The sequence below is a fragment of the Onychostoma macrolepis genome, chromosome 20 (assembly GCF_012432095.1).
Source record: "Onychostoma macrolepis isolate SWU-2019 chromosome 20, ASM1243209v1, whole genome shotgun sequence".
Lineage (NCBI taxonomy): Eukaryota > Metazoa > Chordata > Actinopteri > Cypriniformes > Cyprinidae > Onychostoma > Onychostoma macrolepis.
Window position 1 is genome coordinate 3,130,223 of NC_081174.1, and position 21,454 is coordinate 3,151,676.

General features: G+C 39.0%; 1 protein-coding gene across 4 annotated transcripts; it reads right to left on the reverse strand.

Moving 5' to 3' along the window:
* Positions 1-35: 35 nt before the first annotated feature.
* On the reverse strand, positions 36-17,971 carry rars2 (arginyl-tRNA synthetase 2, mitochondrial). Of its 4 annotated transcripts, XM_058755589.1 has the most exons (21): positions 17,842-17,880; positions 17,692-17,765; positions 15,994-16,162; positions 15,783-15,888; positions 14,759-14,842; positions 14,003-14,100; positions 12,233-12,288; positions 12,017-12,100; positions 11,786-11,862; positions 11,553-11,711; positions 10,405-10,511; positions 8,653-8,748; positions 8,512-8,572; positions 8,354-8,430; positions 4,864-4,988; positions 3,194-3,261; positions 2,967-3,076; positions 2,486-2,581; positions 975-1,049; positions 314-377; positions 36-168 (listed from the first exon to the last, which is right to left on the reverse strand). In XM_058755589.1, the coding sequence occupies exons 5-21, from the start codon at positions 14,840-14,842 to the stop codon at positions 82-84; spliced, it is 1,524 nt and encodes a 507-aa protein (XP_058611572.1). In that variant the 5' UTR covers positions 15,783-15,888; positions 15,994-16,162; positions 17,692-17,765; positions 17,842-17,880; the 3' UTR covers positions 36-81. The 4 variants fall into 4 exon arrangements, 3 of the variants coding, with proteins under 3 accessions (XP_058611572.1, XP_058611570.1, XP_058611571.1); XR_009267554.1 differs by lacking the exon at positions 15,994-16,162 and having other exon boundaries at positions 314-644; positions 17,842-17,971; XM_058755587.1 differs by lacking the exon at positions 15,994-16,162 and having other exon boundaries at positions 17,842-17,971.
* Positions 17,972-21,454: the final 3,483 nt, after the last annotated feature.

Here is a 21,454-nt window from a genome sequence, read left to right on the forward strand (position 1 = left end):
AAAGTGAATTCACTTGCTGTACCAGGAAACGAACATGCACAAACAAAGACGACTTTTATTTAGAGATTAACAAACAGAAATTCACATTTTCTCCACCGGCGTGATGCCCAGAATCCTCATGCCGTTGGCCAGAACCGAGCGGACGGCGCTGAAGAGACACAGTCGGGCCTGAAGAGACAAAGACACCATCAAGCCTGACTTCATCACAAGCACAGCTGCTCAAACCAGCACTTCGGAGTAATAACACTCGCCCAGGCCGGAATCACAGCACACAATGAATGCATGTAATCTGAAACTCTAAAAGTGTGTTTACCTGAGCCACGGCCGCTGAGCTTCCCTTCACAGGCAGCTCTCGATGAGCCGAGGCCACCAGGTGACTGAGAACACAAACATCTACATTAACCCAGACACACATCTTTGTGTTTTGGCCTTTCGCCCACAGCATTTTCATCCAAGCGATTTGAAGAAGCTTTCGCAAGGGGATAAAAGTGAAAGTGCTGCAGGTGGGCCTGTGAAAGCAGAGGTTATCTGAAAACCATCCGTCATGTTTGGTCATGTGACACATACTGTACCGATAGATGTGTTTATTCCAGTGCCTGTTATGTACTGTTCAGCAAATGATGATGACAGTTGCGTATTAAACCCTATGATCAGAAGGATCACGTCAAAAGTCATAACTAAAGTGGGAAATTGCATTTTTTCAGGCTTGAGGGTGTGTGAATGGGAAAATCTGTCAGATGCAGTAAATGCAGCATCTGTATTAATCATACATTACAATGAATGATTTTTTTGGTTTACAATAAAACTATTTCAACAAAACACCCAATGTGCATCATTTGTTCATCACTTTGTAGATGCGGAGTTAAAAAAGACATTTTGCTGCAGCGGATGTGGTAACAGACTTCCCACGCAGAGCTGAATGCACGACAAGGCTGTGATGCACACCTGTCCTCTGCTGAAGTGTGTGTCTGTACCTGAGGGTCATGAGGAAGTTGACCAGGTGTCGGGGCTGCAGCTCATTCGCCGACTGAAGCAGAACTTCATCATATCTGCAAACCATCAGCAGACGAGTCAAAACAAAGCCTTTACCATTACAAAACAAAGCCTAAATTTACTACTACTACTAATAATTATGGAAGCCCATTTCCACCACTGAATAAAAAAAAATTAAGGCATTTGTGACTTTTACTCTGAAAATTCAGCCTTTTTTTCACAATTGTGAGACGTAAACTTGCAATTGTGAGAAATGAAGTCAGAATGGTGAGATATAAACGGCCAATTCTATTTGTTCTCAGAATTGTGATATAAACTCTGAGAACATATCAGGTTTTCTCTTTAGAAATGACTTTATAACTTACAATTCTGAGAAAAAAAGTCACAATTCTGACTTTGTATCTCGCAATTCTGAGTTTATATCTCAATTGCGAGGAAAAAAGTCAAGAGTTGTGAGATCAAAAGTCGCACTTAGCTTTTATATTTTTTATTCAGTGGTGGAAACGGGCTTCCATAAATAATTAGTGCTGTCAAATGATTAATCAAATCCAAAATAAAAGTTTTTGTTTACATAATATATGTATGTGTGCTGTTTATTTATTATGTATATATAAATACACACACATGCAGTATATATATTGAAAATATTTACATGTATATACATTTATATAATATTATATATAAATATATTTAATATATAAAACAACATTTTTCTTAAATATATACAAGCATGTGTTTGTATTTATACATACATAAATATACACAGTATACACTCATTGTAAACAAACACTTACTTTGGATGCGATTAATCGTTTGACAGCACTATAAATAATCATGTCATTTTCATTTATGTTGGTTAAATGCTAAGGCAAATTGTTGTTGACCTGATTATTTCTTCATAATTGCATCAAAACTGCATACTGGTTTTCATATATTTAAACATAATTATTAGTCATATAAAAACAACATGGATCAGTCTCTCGGTCGTCCGCTCCTAACGGCTCTGCACTGTGATGAGAGATTAATAATTAACAATGGGCTGCTGAATCATAGAAAAATAGCACACAACTGAGGTAGTAAAGAGGAGCGCCTTCAGCGGTCTGCTTATAGCAGCATTACCGTCTCTCAAGACATTTGTCAGGTTTCGGTCCATAAAAACCATCTCGTTTCTTGTGCGTCGCATCACAAGCCTCCGTTGCTCATTCCAAAACATTATATATGCCATTATCAGAGAGAGAGGTTTGTGCGTGTTTGAAAAAGTCGCTTTTCATTTTTAGCCATATTTGTTAGCTTTATTGTTGTCTGTGTGGGTTTTGGTTGTTTTGCTGTTGTCAGCTGTAAGGAAGTAACTGACATGATGTGGAACAGTACTGCGGTCACTAGACCTGGAACTGCACACATGCCAGCGCTGAAGGACGAGTTGTAAGGAATGTTTTACTGGCTTCAGAGAATCACTGCTGCGTGAGTGACACGTGATGAAGGTGAAGCTCACCTGAGCAGGTGCTGGAGAACCGAGACGCTTCTGCTGTCCACCAGAGGAGAGACGTCACAGCAGGAGTGCGTCTCACTCGCATGCCTTCTCAGCAAACTGTGAACACAAACATGAACATCAACACTCACGAGCACTTCCACACGCTCCAGCGGTCTGGACTCTCATTCTGACGGCACCCATTCACTGCACAGGGTCCAATGCTGAGCAAGTGATGCAATGCTACATTTCTCCAAATCTGATGAAGAAACAAACTCATCCTAATCTTGGATAGCCTGAGGGTAAATTTGTAGCATTTTTTATTTTTGCATGAACTATTCCTTTAAGTGAGACAGTATGGAGTGACATGATACAGATGCAGTTATGAGACACAGATATTGTTCAATAAGAATCACAGAGAGGCGGATTATAAATGTGTTTGAACATCACACGAGTCAGCAGTTTAACACTGTTCGTGTGTGTGTGTGTGTGTGTGTGTGTGTACCTGCAGAGTCGGGCGTGTGTGTACTGCAGAAACACACCCGTGTCCCCGTGAGCCTGCAGGACTTTGTCCCAATCAAACTTATAGTCAGACATCAGCGGCCCTTTGAAGTCCTGACAAACATTTGATAACATCAGCACGCCATAAAACACGCACTCAGTCTGAGCGTCACCAATATCAATAGGAAATCAAGCATGATTGTGTTCTCTCGTGTGTGTGTGTGTGTGTACCTGTATGATTAAAGCACTGATCCCAATCCTCTCTGCGGTCTGCTCCGGCTCCTCCAGCACTTTAGAAGCTACACAACATACAGAAAGAGCCTCAGTTATCCAAAAACTAACCACTAATGCCAGACTGCGGCTGTGAATAGAGGCCGAGTGATCACAGGTTTCCATTTGAATGATTTCACTTTCATGAAGCTGATTACATCAACTCATTAGATTAATTTTATTGTCTTTACCGTTTTATCCTTTTTGTTTGTGTTATTAGTCATGTTAGTTGACTTAAAGTTCTTTATAAATGAATGAATGGCGTTTGTGATTCATTAGAACAAGTGGACGAATCCTAATGAAATGAATCTGACTGGTTACGCAAGGTTTTTTTAAAAATTTGTTTTTGTTTTTTTATGCAGCTAGTGAACGATTGTTAAGAAACAAAGATGCTTACAGCTATAGATCCTTTTCACATACTCATGAAACGATCATAAATCTTGTTGTTTTTGTACATTAAAACTTTTCTAACACAATGAGCGAGGAAGTCAATTTGACATCTTTCTCTATTCTGATCAACATAATCAATCTCTCTAATATGCATTTTCCTCTTTTGACAAGCTACAGAAACAAGATATTTGCTGCAGTTTCTATTGACAACTATACAAGTTTTCCAACTATTATCAGTTATGGTTGGGGTTAGTTATGGTTCGGGATGGTAAGTTATGGTTAGGAATGTTCAGTTATGGTTAGAAATCATCCGTTATGGTTAGTTATGTAATGGTCAGTTACCCTAAGTGATCCCTAAGTGATGGTTTGGGATGATCAGTTATGGTTAGTGACAGTCAGTTATGGTTACGGTCAGTTATGGTTAGAGATGATCAGTTATAGTTATGGTCAGTGACAGTCAGTTATGGTTATGGTCAGTTATGGTTAGTGATGGTCAGTTATGGTTATGGTCAGTTATGGTTACGGTCAGTTATGGTTAGAGATGACCAGTTATGGTTAGTGACAGTCAGTTATGGTTATGGTCAGTTATGGTTAGAGATGATCAGTTATGGTTATGGTCAATTATGGTTATGGTCAGTTATGGTTAGTGACGGTCAGTTATGGTTAGTGACGGTCAGTTATGGTTAGATGATCAGTTATGGTTATGATCAGTTATGGTTAGAGATGATCAGTTATGGTTAGAGATGATCAGTTATGGTTATGGTCAGTTATGGTTAGTGATGGTCAGTTATGGTTATGGATGGTCAGTTATGGTTAGAGATGATCAGTTATGGTTACGGTCAGTTATGGTTATGGATGGTCAGTTATGGTTAGTGATGGTCAATAATGGTCAGTTATGGTCAGTGATGGTCAGTTATGGTTAGTGATGGTTAGTGATGGTCAGTTATAGTGATGGTCAGTTATGGTTACGGTCAGTTATGGTTAGTGATGGTCAGTTATGGTTATGGATGGTCAGTTATGGTTAATGATGGTCAGTTATGGTTATGGATGGTCAGTTGTGGTTAGTGATGGTCAGTGATGGTCAGTTATGGTTATGGATGGTCAGTTATGGTTAGTGATGTTCAGTTATGGTTAGCGATGGTCAGTTATGGTTAGTGATGGTCAGTTATGGTTAGCGATGGTCAGTTATGGTTGTGGATGGTCAGTCATGGTTAGGGTAATCAGTAAGTGTTTTCTCTCACTGCTGGACTGCGTCATGTTGTTGAGCATCCTGCTGCGCGCCTCCTCCAGCACATCCTCCAGGAACACCACCTCCCCGCGGCGTGTGCTCATACCCTGCACCAGCCCGAACGCCACATGAACACACCTGACACATAAACACACACACACACTTATGCTGTAATTGTTAAATGGTTTTCAGTGAAGTGAAATAGAAGAAAATGTACTGAAGGACCTGAGGATGTGTTTCACTAGCAGCCTGTCTGTGTCTGTGTGTGTGTCTGTGTCTGTGTCTGTGTCTGTGTCTGTGTCTGTGTCTGTCTGTCTGTGTCTGTGTCTGTGTCTGTGTCTGTGTGTAAACCATACATCCATGTTGTGATTTACTTTCTCAAGTTTGCTTTATCATTTATAATCGTTTTCATGTTATATTGGTAATTGTTTTCCTTGCTCTTGCAGTGCTTGCTATTGTTGTTTGTGGGGTTTCATGGAACGTGTCTTCACAGATATGAGGGAATGTCTCAATTACAAGGTTTTATGGGATGTTGATTAGGGGTGTAACGGTATGCGTATCGTGTATCGAACGGTTCACAGGCAGCTACAAATGGAAGTGATCATCCCTATCCCCTTGGAGTGGGAACTTTGGAGTGCGCATGGCACGTGCGTGTCATTATGTAGTCGTTTGGAATGCACTTGAAGGGTGCATAATTTCCTCATTATCTTCAGCTGGGATGTTCCCGTGACAACGCAGCACGGTGTGCGTCAGCAGATGTTGCCATGAATGAATGAATGAGGCATTTATATAGCGCTTTTATTGTGTATTGCAATACACCCAAAGCGCTTTACAATCATGTGGGGGGTATTGTCAAAAGTCTTTTTATTGTTGTTAGCATAACTGTTGCAAATAAACATACATTTTATATTTTAAAAAGTTTTTAATGCTATATAATATATATAAAACTTTAAAATGTATATTTTTATGAGGAAATGAGGAAATTACGCTGCCTTCACCAAGTGCATTCCAAACGACGAAATAATGACACGCACGTGCCCTGCTCACTCCAAAGTCCCCATCTAAGGGGATAGGGATGATCACTTCCATTTGGAAAATGCCCGTGAACCGTTCGATACACGATACGCGTACCGTTACACACCTAATGTTGATGTGAATCAGTTTGGTTTAACACAACTTGTTGGTTTTGTGCCGGTCAGACTAAGTCTGAGCATCAAAGCATACACAACTAAGATCAATCAATAAATTCTGCTCAGTTTTTAAAATCATCACCTCTCAGGCTGACAGAAGACTTTTGATTAATGCAGTTTTGTGAACTGGCTTGGATACGGATGTCTTCTGATGGCATCTGGTAAATACACTGCAATATTTATTTAATGCAATATTTCCGGTGTTGAGATTTGATCTAGCATCATCAATAACGACCTCTTATGTTTTAGCCGAACACAGATCAACGAATTCAGCGCACATTAGTAAAGTAGTTACAAATAGAAAAACCAACGGTTCGATCACAGATGCAGGCACTGGGCTTCACTAGGTTTTAAGGCAATATGAAACTGCATTTTAATCAAGAGGAACAATGTCAGTTTCAAGCATGAAAACTAGTAAAGTAGTATCTAAGATCAGGCTATAACCAGCTCGAGGAAGCATTCAACAGAATATATGACAAAATAGGCAAAAAAATAATATTTTCACTCCAGAGGAACAATACCACCACCGTCTCATAAAATGATCTGGAATTCAGAAACACTATTTAATTTCTCCATGGATACATCCTCCATTGGATGTGGATTGTGGGATGATGTGCGGTCAACTAATAGCACCAGAGTGCTTCATGTTCTTAAAAAAACAAGGCAAAAGATCCTGCAAAAGATATCTAAAGCACATAATACTGCAAGATGTTTGGTTAGTAGGTGTGTCGATGAGAGAATTACTACTTTTATGGTCATTAAGTTCAAGGTATATTTTGAAAAGGTGTGTCTCTGTCCTGAATGAGAATGAACCCGCTGTGTATTTGATCAGCAGTACTCACATTTATGGCAGAAACTCTACGTCATCTTTGCCATGCTACACTTTGTTTTAAAGCATTACGGCACAAACCCCATCGCATTTGATGCCTGAATAAACTATTAAATATCATCAAAGTAACCCAGCAAGAAAAGCACTACATTTTCTGTATGGATCAGAGTTTTGATTATGCGGAAGTGGTGGCAAAAAGACCTACTTGCCAATAACACTCAAAAGACTGTCAGCAGATTGAGAGAGCAGAGATGATTTCAGGAGATTGAGCATATAGTCAGCATTCGACAGTAGATGCTGCATCTCTGCTGCCACTGTGAGTTTAACACATTCACATCATTCCCAACATTTTTGTGTGCAGAATTTCACCAGTAATCTGTCAGAATAAAAGCTTGAGGATTTGAACGTTTAATAGTGAAAAATTTAAGACATCGATATTTGTACTGTAATTGTTGTGATGGTTCTTATGAAGGGTGAACAAGTGTAAAGACCCTTATAAGCACTTCCATCAGCAGTACAGTCTCAGCAGCATCAAACGAAATTAAACATCATGTCACAATATATGACAAAATCATGCACAGCATTATCATTTGGTCAAGCTGTGCAATCCTATATATAAATAATTTTAGAAAAACAAATCTAAATATAACAACTTAAATTAAGAATAACTATTTAACTACAAAATAAAACACTTACTAAAAAGATATATTTTATCTGTTCACATGCATGTAACCATTAACCAATATAAAGAAGCGTGAATATGTGAATGTGTTGAAATATTAACTTAAAATCTCAGCGGGAACCTCAAGAAAATATTTTACATCTAAGAGGTTCGTCTGACAAAACTTTGGATGCATCATTTGATCTTTTAAAAGTTCATAAACGTCCCTCCGTTGGATTCAAGTATTATTTATTTATAGAATTTTGTCAATTGTTTTTAGTTTGTTCATTGTTCATGTTGACCTGCAACAAATATAAGAACAAATACACACGATGTATGTTTAAGGTTATTCCTAAAAGATAATAATGACGTTGAAAGAATAAAAAATAAACAATATATAGACATGAAAATTACTATAACACAACAAAATTATTCAAACTAAAATTGATTCAAAATATTAATACAAAAAAATAGTGTCTCAAAGATATTAAAATTACACTGAGTTAAACCATCAAGCTTTTATTTAGGATAAAACCTGCAGTGAGCCCTTAAAGCTTCAATAATCATACAAACAACCGATTCATTCAGAAATGAAGCAAGTGAGTCACTGAATCATTTACTCAATTCATTCAAAACCGTGGATTCATTCAGTAATGAATCACTGCTGTGTGTTGATCAGAGACACTGAACAGATCTGCTGAGTCGGGGCGAGACTGTGTGTGTGTGTGTGTGTGTGTGTGTGAGTGAATGAGTGTGTGTGTGTGTGTGAGAGTGAATGAGTGTGTGTGTGTGTGTGTGTGTGAGAGAGCGTGAGTGTGTGTACCTCTCTGCCCACTGGTGTCCCATGGCTCGCAGGATGTGGAAGAGCTGCTTGAAGTGGCTGGTCTGACTCTTATCTGTCTTAAAGAGGGAAAGAGAGCAGAGCTGATGCAGAGAGAGACAGAGCTGTGTGGTTTAGCAGTGATTTCTGACGGTTCTTACCACATAAATCATCTCATCAAAGCCGAACCTCTGCTTCCTGTCCAGCGCAGCTGCGACGTCTCTAAACAAACAGAAACGACTCGTGTTATGGCAGCAGACGTGTGTGTGTGTGTGTGTGTGTCAGAGAGGTGTGTCACACACCTGGTGATGTACAGAGACGTCCCATCACTGCGCACCAGTGTGGCGTAAGACGACATGTCGCCCGCTCCAGACAGATCCACTACACCTGTGCCCTTCCTGCGCAACAACCAATCACAGGCAGTTACCACACCACCATTCATCATGTCCGACTGACAGACGTTCACACAAATTAATGTTTGAAGTGATAAGGGGTCCATAATCAATAATCCAGTGAAAAAGTGCATCTGCTGTTGTCTCTCTCATCAAAATCCAGCCACATATTTGTTTAGAGCTGTTTTGTCTTGTAAACGCTGCTTGATCTGCAGATTTCTCTCCTGATTCACTCCAGAACACTTTTTCTCTGGAGGAAGCGTTATTATGGATTATGGACTCGTATTTGTGTTAAAAACACCTTAATGATGGATTTGTTTCAGCGTTTGTCTTCTCCAGATGTTAACTGATGGACTGGAGTGCTGTGACCCTGATACTTGAAGATTCGATGCTTGGATAGGAGCCTGAGTCGATACCAGTCTCACAGTCCAATATTTGCAAGGTGTTATGATCGCGCCATTTTGGCAATATCTGCTCAAATGTCTGATTTCACACAGAACTACCAGTTTTCTCCCAATAAGTTAATATACAGCCAATTAAGATAATGCTGTAATTAAGAATGTGAAAAGTAAGAAGCTTTTAACTTTACATGATCCTTTTCAGCCAGTTCTAATGTGATTTTTGGATGCTGTGAACATAGGTGCTGAAAAACTCCAGATATTATCTACTCACTGTCATATTGGCGGAACTGATCAGGCAATATATGCGTTGCTTTGTGTTTGTGCTCTGGAGAGAATCAAAAGGTTTACTGAAAGTGAAAGGCAAGCTTGTGAATCCTCTGATGAACCAAGACGAGGACAGTTTTTTAGTGATAATAAAGCAGTGCTCTTTGTGTGCTTTCTAGGCTATACAGCCTATAATCCATTCAGAATCTGTATAGAAATGTTATTTTTCGGTCACATACACGCTGCAAAGTTTCGGGAGTGACATCCACATATTTATGTGGGATTCACACTCGAAAGAGCAATGGACGGGACAAGAATATACGTGAAAGTGCTGTGTTTGAGCAGTTTTCACGGCAGCTCATAAGGAGTTTTATGTGGCAGTATGCTTCCAAGTCAGAAACATTAGCAGGATATTTGTTACAATCTCTATACAGTTAGAGTAAACATGCACACGGACTTCATCGAATACTTCTTGCATCTGTTGATTTCATCTTATGTATGGATTATTTGGTTTTATTTAGTTCAAATCTCCGGTTTCATCAGCTCTCATAAGTAATAAACAACACGATATGCCGCCGGCTAATGTTAACTATCTATTTATCAAAACATAAAACATTATTTACCCCGCTTGTATCTGCGAGGCGTCCGTTACACATTATCCCTGTGTGTTAACGTCAGTATTTACGACTGTGGAATGTAATGTATTTTGCCTTCCGTCCCCAAACATATGATTCGACTATCAGTCGACTGTCGGCAAGATTCAACAATTCTGATCCAACTATGAAAATCCTTAGTCGGGGACACCCCGAGACTGCAGTGCTGTTGATTATTGTGATGTTTTTATCAGCTGTTTGGACTCTCATTCTGACGGCACCCATTCACTGCAGAGCATCCATTGCTGAGACGCTGATGCAGAGACACATTTCTACAAACCTGATGAAGAAACACACTCATTTTCAGCAGATTTTCATTTTTGTGTGAACCATTCGTGTCGTACTCAGTGGTCTTTAAGAGTCCTCTGGTCATCAGCTCGTCCAGCACACTCTGGGTTTGACTGTGATGAGACGCCTCTCCAGAGTAATGGTCAAAGTGAACTCCTAAACGCTGAGAGAGCACAGACACCGGCGTCAACAAAAAACAAAACAACAACTTGACTCAAAAAGAAAACAAACTTTCATTCCTCATTGACAGATAATTGTTCTGTAAACTCTCTTGTAATTGCATTCAGTTTCTCAGGATACAAGACTTCATATCTTCATTTTGCGTCTCAACTAAATGTATCCTGATTTACAAACATCTGGATATTTATGTAGGAAAACGACAAAAATACTGAGGAAGATATTCATTTTTACCATGCATGCACATTTACTGCCGTAAATTTAAGACTTCCTGCACGTTTAAAGGCCTTAATTTGAAAAAGGGTGATTAAAGATTTTTTTAAGACCCTGTTTTTATGTATGTTTATATACTGCTGTCATAATAATAGGCTGTATAGAGAGTTTAAACATAATTATACCATTAGCAATGTGCTTTTGGGTCAAAACAACTCAAAATGATGGAGCGGGTCACATGTCTTTTTCTATTCATTATCGTGAGTTACGCTCAGTTTTTGACACACATTCAGAGCCTGTGTTAACTCTTTCTTGCTGTTTGAGTGTTGAATATTATACATTATATACATGAAAATACACTGATTTTAAGAGTTTGTTGTTCATTTTAACTTTTAATATTCTAGTATCTGTACAGTTTACAGCATTGTTTGAGAGAGATTTAAGAAAAATTGACATGCACCTGAAATATATTCAATACGAATCAATATCAAATGTCCAGTCAAATGCTCATTAGATTATCAAACTTGCTGAAGTCACAGATGATGTGATGAGTGTGTGTGCATAAGAAATCCTGAACGAAAATGTGCATAAAATTGGCATAATTTAATGCATTGGGCAAAGGCTGAATAGCTAGAGTTTCGCATTAGTTAAAATGCACATGAAAATGATTTAAACCGTGTTTTTGCATAAAGATAAACTTGACAACACAGCACTCAACCGTTGCACGCTGTTCCTCAAACGCAGCTCTAGTTTTGAGCGCAAGCACTCTCAGATATGAACACATAAATCCGTCACGAACGAGAACTGATATCACCTGATAGATGCGTTTATATTCGTCCACTGTGATCTGGCGAAACTGCCTCCAGAGCGCCAGGGCCTGATCCTCGCGCCGCTCCAGACGTCTGAAGAACTCTGCGCCGGCTGAACGCACGCTCTCATCGCACTCGGCCTCGCGGTTCACCTGAACATACACCTGCAGAACAACAGATCTGAGCGCGTGCGAGCCGGTGCAAACCAAACACACACAGACGTCTGTTAAGAGCGGACCTCAAACAGGTGCTCCAGCGGCTGCGTCCTCAGCTTCTCCTGAGAGCCGGAGCGTTCGAAGCCTGCGCCCAGCAGACCTGCAAACACCAGCCACCTCCATCAAACCAGACTCACTGTAACAATGTATTGTTGGCTATTGCTACAAATATACCTGTGCTGCTTATGACTGCTTTTGTGCTCCAGGGACACACATTAACTTCTCTAGGTTAATAATGATAAGAGGTAACTTACCAAACTGCATTCCCCAGTCGCCCAAATAATTGACTCGAATGACCTCTTTCCCCAAGGCCTTCTTTAGGTTGGCAATGAAGTTTCCTACAAAAGAAACCAAGCTGAGAACATGTGTTTTGTGAACTACTGTTTCATTAAAATCATCTGTTTGATACAAACACAGTCCTCCCTCTGCTGGTGACAGAGGGAACTAGTTTAACAGAGTAAAGATCTTACCGATTATAGTGGAGCGCAGGTGTCCGGCGTGAAATTTCTTAGCGATGTTTGGAGAACTAAAGCACAGAGAGTTCAGTGTATAACACCACAGAGCCACAGGCTACATCAAAACATGCTGTGAGCTAGCGGGTGCGCTATTCAGCTTACACATGCCAAAACAAGGCTTTCCTTCACCGCAAGACTGTTATTTACACCTAGTTTGCACTAAGCACTAATGTACTAAGACGAAGCTATTAAAACACATTCATCTTCTTGTAGCCTGTCTAATTTAACAAAACTATTTATTCTCTGTAGTCTCGGAGAGAGCTCTTTTGACTTGGCCATACGTGTAACAGCTCAACCAAATTACATCTTGTTAAAGAGTTTCCAAAGACTTGTTTTTGTTTTAACACAATATTTTACCCTACCTTGCAAATAAGTGATTTAAAAACAGCGGCGTTAAATAATAATGACTTGATAGCTGTATTACCAAAAAAACTCCTATACTCCAAAATCTCATTATATACTCACGTCATCACTTTTAATATGCCACTAAACTGTTATAGATGCTATTTTAAACATTCTGGATCTTCGGAAAATCTTACATTTGTAATGTATTACAGTGAAGGCTGAACAATTTTCATTGCAATTGTATGTATATAAAGATATTGATCTTTTAAATTCACTGACTTAGTACATTAAAGGGGTCATCGGATGCCCATTTTCCACAAGTTGATATGATTCTTTAAGATCTTAATGAAAAGTCTATAACATACTTTAGTTAAAATTTCTCACTGGTAGTGTAAAACCACACCCTTTTTACCCTGTCAAAATCAGCTGTTTTCAGCAAGCCGTTTCGGTGCATGTTCCTTTAAATGCTAATGAGCTCTGCTGACCCCGCCCCTCTCTTCCGTGGGGTGATGAGCCGTTCTCATGAGACGGTAAACTTTAGCGGCATTTAGCCACAGAACGTGCTAACTAGCACATTATTAGGAAAGGACGATTTGCAAAGATTCATGAAAGAACCTAATACTCACTTCTTCTGTAGGTCAGGCTGGATCACGAATGATTCACGCAAACATAAACGTATTTAGGCAGATCGGAGGATGCATTCCCTTCAAAAACAAACGTACTCCACAGCGTCTTCAGCGGCTCAGATGTCGGGAGTAAATGACGACTGCTATGTTCATTATTACATCCAACAACAAAACACCTCAATCTCTTAGGAGTCATTCTTGTCTACATCTGCTCCAGTGTCTAAACAATGGAGTGATGACAGCTCACTCACGGTGGGTCTAAGGTAAAACGCTAGTGTCAATCAACAATCATGGGAGGGGCCTGTCTGTGTGACGTCAGAGAACGGCTTGATTTGAGAAAGGGAATATTATTTATAGGGATTCAAAAAAAAGCACTGGGTGGATTTTTATCATTATAGGGTGGTTGTGTACACACACTGCCACACACATTTCAGTTCAAACATGTAAAAGTGAATTTTGCATCCGATGACCCCTTTATGTTAAGTGTTTTAGAAAGTCCTGCTGAAAGTCCCAGCAGCAGGTGCTGTATATGGACTATAAGTGCCCAAACCTTGCAGTTCACATACAATACAATGTTTATTTATATAGCACATTTAAAACAACCAAAGTCATATTGCAGTTATTTTTTCTTTTGAGGTGATCTAAATATTGTTGGTTTAAAACAGATGGAGAGTTGACAGGCCTGTGCTGGAGTTGGGTGGATGTTTGGTGCTCCAGGTCTCCGTGCCGCTCACAGATCTATGAATGAACCCACCTGAACTCCACCAGCGTCCTTCCTCCCCGCAGATGACGCAGAAGCTCACTGTTCACGCCGAACCCGTCCGGCTCGGAGCGCAGCTGCTCTAGCAGTTTCTGAAGAAACACCGAGTGTGAGACACAAACAGACACACTTTAATTAGAAACAAATCACAATGAAATGGAAGTAGCAACAGATCTTTTCTCCAGTATTGTGAGCAGTGTTGGGGGAACGCATTACAAGTAACGCCAGTTACATTATCAGATTACTTTTTAAAGTAACTAGTAAAGCAATGCATTACTTTTTAATTTAGAAGGCAATATCTGAGTTACTTTTCCAAATAGGTCACACCAGTTACTGTGTTTCTCATGTGTTGACGACAGCTCTGGGGTTGCCATGTTGAGAGAAATCAGGAGTAAGAACATGATCTTACTGTAGTTCTAGACTAAATATCAACATTATTTACTCATCTCACCTGCACAAAAACACATTCAGTGTTCCTCACAATCAATAAAAACAGTCACATGCAAACTCAGAATATTATACAAACCTGCACTAATTAAATATGTTAAATAAGATATCATTTACGTATTTAATCCCATTTTATTAACCAATGACTTTGCTACTGACCTTCGATGATCCGATTCAACCACACTAATAATCAAAAATGACACATTTGTGTTTTATTTTAGTTATTACTGAATAGTGTTGATCTTTGTAGCCCAGGGAGAAGTCATTATGTGCGTGAACAATGACTCAGGAGATTGTGTTCACCTGTGCCAGGACGAGCTTGTTTAATCTGAAGTGAATCACTCCTCGGCCAGCGATGACCTCCTCCACTACAGCATCCCGCTTCATCTGGAGCAGAGAAACACACGTCCAGGACCGCCATCAACATCACGACACAGGTCATCTCACTAACAGTTCTCCTAAACAGCAGTAAGCTTTTAGCTAAGAGTTTTCTCTTAAAACCTACTCACAGAGCTGCTGAGACACACTTGTACTCCGGTATAGAGAGAAGCTCACAGTAAGGGGCGGGGTTTACCTCGTTGCTATGGGTGATGTCAGCATGCTTATTAACTATGCACACAGTGATTGGCTGATAGTCTGTCCGAGATTTATTCATAGAAATATTGTAGAGTGTGATATCATGTAATAAAGATTTTAAAATCAAATAATAATGCAGGCTAATGTCAGCCTCTTACATGTGTGTTTCTTGTGAACAATTAGTGGATATGCAAATAAACAGCCTTCACATAAACCCTCCTCATAAACAACATTGGTTTTGTTTGGTTTAATTACAACCCGGACGCAAGAACAGCTGTTACGTTTTGCCCAACTGGGTAATGAAAATAAAGACATAATATAAGGATATAATATAACCTCCAAAACCAAACGTGATGCCTTTTTAAAAGCTCATTATCGTCAAATGTTTCTAAAATGTTTACGTTCCGAGGCAGATTGCTGTCAGCTGTTTAAGGATAGTTTGTCTCTTCACCGCTCCTAACGTTTCACAGATTTAGGAGCTAGTTTTAGTGCTAAAATGCTTTGTGAAATACTCTTAGAGCAAAAATGGAAGAGTCCTAGAGTTAGGGATGACACGCCCTTAATTATTCTTGAGATTTTCTCCTTAATTGGCGAGTTATGAGCTACTTTTAGCTTTAAGATGTTTTGTGAATACTGGCCCTGATGTCATTCAGCGAAACATTTAACAGCTCATCAAAACAGATGCAGCTACAAGCGTCACATCTGAAGGGTGAGCTATGATTGTGTTCTCCCAGAGTGACTCTGCTCTCACCTGATTGGCCAGGGCTTGTGTTTTGGTCTGCAGGTCTCCATCATCAGCAGCGACAGCTCCGCTCTGCAGCAGACGGTTCACCGACACACGCAGATCAGCGGCAGACCTGAGACGGCACACACACAACACTCTACAGCAGCATACTCAAATCTGGCTCGCGAGATACACTTTCCTGCAGAGTTTAGCTCCAACCCTGATCAAACTCACCCACCTGTGATTTTCTAATGATCCTGAAGACTCTGATGAGCTTGCTCAGGCAGTGGCGGCGCCAGGGCGGGGCTCGACGGGGCTATAGCCCCATCAGAAGCTTGCTTAGCCCCGGCACAGCCCCCCCAAGGATTTCCAAATGGTTTTCCTGCTTTTTAACTCTCGGCGTCACTCTCATTAACATTGAAAAATAAACATTAAAAACCTAAAAAATATGTAGCCTATAAACAATTGGTAATATGGGGGAGGGGTCAAGCAACTCAAGCAAGCAACGCGCACAGACGGTGAACATCAGTCAATTCACTATAGAGAAAGTGAAGGTAAAAAAACTGCATTAACGGCGCATATTCTCTCTGAGACAACGAGAGACGAATCTACTTTAACATATGCTGATAACGGTATATAACGGTCTTAAATTATTCCCTTAATATTCCTCTCGTGGCTCAGAGAAAAACATGAGAAGAAACGTAGGCCTGTTTCTCATTAAACAGGTTGTTTTTGAAAATCGGTGCATGAAATAAAGCTGCTCTGAATTTGCATTGATGACTGCAGTGTTAATAATAATAATTATAGACCTAATAATAAGAAAAATGTAACAGGCCTACATTAATTGGAAATGCTAAAACCTCTTAATATTGCCAATTTTGATGCTTTTGACAACAGCCTATCTCTGGCTATCATCTACACATGATACGATGCTAATCAGCACGAGGAGGTTATCACACGCAATGTGTGCCCGTGTGGAAATAGCTTCATGAATTATCGGCACTATCTGTTGTAAATGGTTAGAATTTACCATGTTTTCCTAACCGTTGGCATTGAGTGACTGACACTTGATGGTCAGAAAAAAAATTACTAGATGTGTGTGAAAAAAAAAAAAAAAAGTAAAAATTTTAATAACTTAAATAAATAAATAAATAAATAAAATAGAACAATCCCAACTTTCTTTCTTTTCTATATTCATTCATAAATTGTATTACTTTGTAAGTGTCATATTTGGCAGTTGGCATTAGAAGTTATATTACTAATAACAGTGGCATATATGAGAAGTTTAATACCACTGGAAAAAAAGTTAAATATGCCTTTTTCGAAGCTGCTGTATATTAAAAAAAACGATAGCTAAAGTTAGGCGTTCATTACTTTCTCTCAATTTAATTAGTTTTTTAGCCCCCAACAAAACAATCCTGGAGCCGCCTCTGTGCTCAGGTGTGTCTGATTAGGGTTACAGCTGAACTCTGCAGGAGTGAGCCAGATTTGAGGATGCTTGATGTATGAGCTACACACACACACACACACACACACACACACACACACGCACACGCACACGCGCGCACACACGCACGCGACAATAAACAGTGAAGTTACTTTCAAAGTAATGTGTTACAATATTGCTCCACTCTACATCTAATTGTGTCACTTAGTTACTTTTTTATGGTAAGCTACGCATTAAGCTACTTCTGCGTTACTTTTTGTCACCTGGGCTGGGCTTACTTTGTTTTTTAATAACAAAAACCCAAAATAAATATTTTTGGTGACTGTAAGGGCCCTTTCTGAAGCGAATAATCCTCAGCCTGAATGAAGTGCCTCTGTAACTCGGGACAGGACAGCTGCCGGTGAATAAACAAAGTAACTCGCGTGATAGTTTGTTATCGCACCGGCTGTAAGTGTAGTGGTTTATAGAGTAGCAGGTGTTTGTTCTCACTGTTTCTTTGACACTGGAACTGCAGAGATGAGCGGGATAAACAGGTCTTCAGAGACTCCACACGCCTTGGCGAGCTGTAAAACACGCAGAGCGATCAGCTGCGATCAGTGCTGTGTGTGAGAGCTGACTGACGCGACGCGACGCGGTTACCTGCAGCGCGACGCTCCTCCTGAAGAAACACGCCATGAGCTCCGGCTAAACTCTCACTGAGAGCGCGCGCGCGTGACCTCAGACACTGTCAACTCTCCACGCGTCTTCAAAATAAAAGTCACCAGGCTCCCACTAGACATGAGCAATCGATTAGAAATTATTAAAATGAACGTGTTACCACTGTTACTTACCTTTTTCAATCATCGCCTCTGGACATATGTGTCTCTGGAGCACAGAAGCAGTCATAAGCAGCACAGGCATATTTGTAGCAATAGCCAACAATACATTGTATGGGTCAAAATTATACATTTTTCTTTGATGCCAAAAATCATTAGGATATTAAGTAAAGATCATGTTGATATTTTGTAAATTTCCTACTGTAAATATATAAAAACTTAAGTTTTGATTAGTAATATGCATTGCCAAGAACGTCATTTGGACAACTTTAAAGGAGATTTTCTCAATATTTAGATTTTTATTTTTTCAGATTTTCAAATAGTTGTATCTCAGCCAAATATTGTCCTATCCTATCAAATAGCTCCTTATGACTGGTTTTGTGGTCCAGGGTCACATATCACAAAACCAGTTTAATGAATGGGATAGGACCAGGTTTAAGACACTGCAGCTGGCAAAAGAGAAGGATGGGAGGGTTATTCTACTATCTGGAAAGCACAGATAAATACACCTTTAAATGGAAATAAAAATCTAGCTGAAAGGAGTTTCAGGAAATTAAACAAGGACTGTATTCTCAGTGAAGTTGTGGTTTAGGGTTTTGAGGTAATTACACTTAGAAAAACAGGCTGGGGTATTAAAGTGGATAGTAAATGACCCAGATTTTGAATCTGGTTAGATGTGAGATTTAAACAACGGGTCTGGAGAGGAATCACATACTGCTCAATCAGCTCTAAGAGAAATGTACTGAGTTTCCAGGCCGTGTCTGACACATTTGGATCAGAAAAGCAGGATTGTTATAGATACTTGCAAGTTAGGGATTACTTTAATAAAAAGTCAAATGTATAATAATGCGTGATGATACTTTGATCACAACATTTATTAATGCATATTTAAAAGAAGACAGTAAGAAGTTGATAATTATATGGACATACAAACCATTAAAAAACATACGTCAAACTATGTAAAACAGAAATGGGAGAAAGAATCGGAGGAAGACTGCACAGACAGCATCCAGATCCTCGTGAGAGTTTGGATGGAAGGGTTTAATAAGACTCTGTTTAACTCCCAAATTAACAGCAATGCGCAGGTGAACAGGTAATGTGGAACCTCCATGGCTAACAATTTCCATATATCTGGGCATGTTCAAAAATACAGCATTACTGGCATAAAGTGGCAGCTGAAATTGGAAAAATATTAGGGGAGGAGTTGGATTTTTCATTCATTACACTGCACCTAGGAAAAATACCTAAAACAGTTCTAGTTCTAGTGATAAATAATTATAAAAAAATACTTTTAGCAAGCAGTCGGAAAGCCATAACACATAAATGGTTTCTGGTTGACCCTCCAACAAGAGACCAGTGGTTAGAATTGTTAACGAAATATACTGTATGGAGAGACTTACATTTACGGTTAACTTGGAAAAATGTATTAAGTATTGGAATAAATGTATTGTGTGCATACCATTGAGGATAAGTGTAATACTGTACTCCAAAGAATGCATGGAAATTGTGCCCACGATGACCTTTTGTTCCGTGTTTTCAATAAAAATAAAAGTGAAAAAGAAGTCTCTTCCAAACACCCACGAGAGGTATATACTTATATTTTAATGTTTTTTTTTGCTAATCTTGGTGTGAGAATATTTTGTGAGCGATTCAGATCTCATCTCTGTTAAGATGAATTGCTACTCTTTTCCCTTGTTAAACTAAAAATGTATATTATAGAATTATAGAATTTCATTATAAAAAATGTATATGAAATTATAATTTGATGAGGACAGCACTGCTTCATTAACAGCATTTTTACAATAAGATCTACAATTCTTCTGTCATAATGATTAATAAAGTCTAAATGTGGCATTTTACAAGTAGCAGCAATGTTAAAATAGCATTAAAATAACTAGAAGATCAATTTGTAAATAATCTGTTTTATTTTAGAACATGCACACATCGACTCTTGGCTAACAGCTCAGTTCGAGAAATAGTTTACACAAACATGAAAAGTAACTGAAAATGTGTTCATCAGAGATCAGGAGGAGTGTGTCTCTGCATCAGTGTCTCAGCAATGGATGCTCTGCAGTGAATGGGTGCCGTCAGAATGAGAGTCCAAACAGCTGATAAAAACATCACAATCCACAGCACTCCAGTCCATCAGTTAACATCTGGAGAAGACAAAAGCTGGAACTAATCCAGCATCAAGTCCTCCATAATCCATAATAACAGCAGATGCACTTTTTCACCGAAGGAAGCGTTATTATGGATTCATATTTTGGTTAAAAACGTCCTGATGGATTTGTTTCTTACAAACACGCAGCTTTTGGCTTCTCAAGGCGTTAACTGATGGACTGGAGTCGTGTGGAATGGATTATTGTGATGTTTTTATCAACTGTTTTATCAAATTTTCGGGTGAATGGTCACATTCAGTTCTAAATTGTAAGCTATATTTCAAAACGCTAAAGTTTGACAAAAAGTCAAGTAATTTGCATTGCTGGATATTTCGGTTTCTTGTTGAACACAGGGTCTGTGTGTTTTAATTATATTTATGAAATATAATGTACATTTTAGTTGTATTATATTGCCATCTCAGAGATGAAACATACTTCGTATATTAATTATAAAAGTATTAGCATCAATATACTACAGTTGATTGGCTCCTGTGTGGACTGAGACACTATTATAACTAAAGGCTGGTTTGAGTCCACTGTGAAGTCAAAGCAAAGACTTCTTGCTCTGTTCACTTGGACACTAAAGAGAGCTCTTAATGCTGAACTCTGCAAGTGCACCAGATTGATGCTTTAACTTTAAACAGGTCATATTATCTTCCAGGAGTGCAGGACCCCATATAACACTGTAAAAACTGATAAGTTGACTTAACTTAAAAAAATTTAGGAAACCTGCTGCCTTAAAATTGTTAAGTAAACAATAAAAAAAAATAGTTAAGTGAATTGTCAAGTTTACTTAACTTTTTTTTATTACTATTTTTTACTTCATTTTAAGGCAGCGGGTTTCCTCAATTTTTTTAAGTTGTCAACTTATCAGTTTTTACAGCGTCTTACTAAATCCTGCAGGAAACACTGGGTTTAGTTGCCAGCAATAGCTCATAATTAACCAGTAAACTCCTCTGCAACTGTTCTACATCGCACCAATGAAAGAGAGAGAGAGCAGTGCTCAAGCGTGTAACTTCAGTTCATCTGTTTCACGTGTCGATTTAGCACTGACTGGTTAACCCAGGCTCAATCTCATTCAGGAAACCCAAATTATCCAATCTAAAGCGCACTTAACAGTTCAAGAAAGAACACCAGTTATGTAAACATTTTATTTGTATACTTTCCCAACATAAGTCATTTAAACTACAGGAGCAGTAAAACCATAATGCAGAGGAAAGGGGCAAAAAAAAAAAAAAATAAACAAAAATAAATACAAAGCATGAAAACGGACTCCAA

Coding starts and splice junctions, on each gene's coding strand:
- rars2 (XM_058755587.1), bottom strand. CDS start 17,877: ATGGCGTGTTTCTTCAGGAGGAGCGTCGCGCTGCAG. Junction 12,289..14,002: donor AGGACGCTGGTGGAGTTCAG/GTGGGTTCATTC, acceptor TCTGTGCTTTAG/TTCTCCAAACATCGCTAAGA. Junction 11,863..12,016: donor CGACTGGGGAATGCAGTTTG/GTAAGTTACCTC, acceptor TGGTGTTTGCAG/GTCTGCTGGGCGCAGGCTTC.